The 2,340-nt window shown below is 27.9% G+C and overlaps 1 protein-coding gene across 1 annotated transcript; it reads left to right on the top strand.

The window, feature by feature from the left end:
• Positions 1 to 42: 42 nt before the first annotated feature.
• ENU1_016090 (DNA-directed RNA polymerase I largest subunit, putative) lies at positions 43 to 2,287 on the top strand (the record flags this gene model as incomplete). The annotated part of the gene is made up of 1 exon (XM_008856850.1): positions 43 to 2,287. A coding segment is annotated over one exon (2,245 nt), but the record flags the coding sequence as incomplete, so codon positions are not given.
• Positions 2,288 to 2,340: the final 53 nt, after the last annotated feature.

The raw sequence follows: 2,340 nt of genomic DNA, 5'->3' as shown, positions 1-2,340 counted from the left end.
GATTTTGATGGAGATGAAATGAATTTACATCTTCCACAAAGTATGGAAGCAAGAAGTGAAATAATGAATATTGCATTATCAGATGAACAATATGTTGTTCCAAAGAATGGACAACCATTAAGAGGACTTATACAAGATCATGTCATTTCATCATTTATGTTAACAAAACGAGATACATTCTTTACAAAAGAAGAATATTGTCAAATTGTTTATACTGCATTATATGGAATATATGAACAATATTCTATTAGAATTCCAATGCCAGCTATTCTTAAACCAATACCAAAATGGACAGGAAAACAAGTTGTAACAGCAATTTTAATGCATATTAGTACAAATCATTGTACAATTAATTTTGAAGGAAAATGTAAAGTATCAACAAATGAAATTAATCGAGGAGGATATCAAACAAAAAAAGAAAGAAAATTAATGAAACAAAAAGATGAATTTACAGAGAAATGGAGTGGAGCTAATGATAGTTTATGTATAATTAAAGATTCACAAATGTTGACAGGAACATTAGATAAAAATCAAATTGGAGCATCGAATCAAAGTTTAATTCATGCAATTTATGAATTATATAATGGTAAAGTTTCAGGAATGTGTCTTACTTTATTATCAAGATTATTAACAACATATTTACAAAGAATTGGACATACCTGTTCATTAGATGATTGTATGTTAAAACCAGAATTTGATAATAAACGAACAGAAATGTTAAATAAAACAAATGAATTAGCACGTACTGCTATAGCTAAACATTTTAAATTAGAAGGACATTCTAAATATGATATTGATCTTGCACTTGCTAATGCTAGAAGAAGACCACAACTTTCAAAAGAACTTGATGATGCAGTTAAAACAGAAGTTAATGAATGTACATCAAATGTAATTAAAGAATGTATTCCATATGGACAATTAAGAGCATTTCCATGGAATAGTCTTGCATTAATGACAACAACAGGAGCAAAAGGATCAAAAGTTAATCATTCACAAATTACCTGTTTACTTGGACAACAAGAATTAGAAGGAAGAAGAGTACCAGTTATGGCAACAGGTAAAACATTACCATCATTCCCACGATATGATACATCAGCAAGAGCAGGAGGATTTATTGCATCAAGATTTCTTACAGGAGTTCCACCACAAGAATTCTTTTTCCATTGTATGGCAGGAAGAGAAGGATTAATTGATACAGCAGTTAAGACAGCAAGTTCAGGATATCTTCAACGATGTGTAATTAAAATGTTAGAATCATTACATGTAGAATATGATTATTCAGTAAGAGAGTCAGATGGATCAATTATAGAATTTATGTATGGAGATGATGGAATTGATGTAATGAAAAGTGGATTTCTTAATAATATTGATTTTTGGGCAAATAATTATGATGCATTAGTTTCAAAATATGAAACAAAAGCTATTCTTTCAAAGTTTAAAAAAGGATTTTCAAGAGCATGTAAATTACAAAAGAAATGTTTAAGACATCCAGAAAAATATGAACCAGTTCAAAGTATTTATTCACCAAGTAATAATCTTGCAGCTGTAAGTGAAAAGTATTATAAATTAATTAATGATTATATTAAAGAAGATAAAAGAGGAGAATTTAAAAGTGGTAAACTTGATCCAGAAACATTTAAAGTTATGATGATGTTAAAATATAATAAATCATTAATTAATCCTGGAGAACCTGTTGGTGTTTTAGCAGGTCAATCTATTGGAGAACCATCAACACAAATGACATTAAATACATTCCATTTAGCAGGAAGAGGAGATGTTAATGTTACATTAGGTATGCCTCGTATTAAAGAATTAGTAATGTTTGCTAAAAAAGAAATTGCTACACCATCAATGATTCTTTATTTAAAAGAACCAAATCAAAAAAATACAGAAAAATTAGCTAAATTATTAACTAAAGTTACATTAGCTAATATTATAGAAGGAATTAAATGTTTAGATTCTATCATTGTTCATGAAGGACAAAGAAGAAGACAATACACTATTGATCTTACTCTTATTGATAAATATGAAGAAGTTGTTGATTTTAATACAACAGAAATTACTAAAAAAATTAAATCAGTTTTAATGAATGAAATTGCAAAAAGACAACAAAGTAAAGTTGGAATTGATATTGATTATAAAGGTGTTAGTGGAGAAGAAGCTGAAGAAAAAGTTAATGAAGAAAGTGAAGATGTTCAAGAAAAAATTAATAAAGGAAAAGTTATTGAGGAAGAAGTACCTGAAGAAGAACAAAATGAAATGAGTGAAGAAGAAATAGAAGAAAAAAGTTTATCATCATCAGAAGAAGAGAAAGAAGAAAAGAATTCATCAATAGAAGAA

Source organism: Entamoeba nuttalli (assembly GCF_000257125.1).
Source record: "Entamoeba nuttalli P19 unplaced genomic scaffold asmbl_2257, whole genome shotgun sequence".
Classification (NCBI taxonomy): Eukaryota; Evosea; order Mastigamoebida; family Endamoebidae; genus Entamoeba; species Entamoeba nuttalli.
Note: the sequence above shows the minus strand (reverse complement) of the source record. Positions and strands in the feature narration are given on the sequence as shown.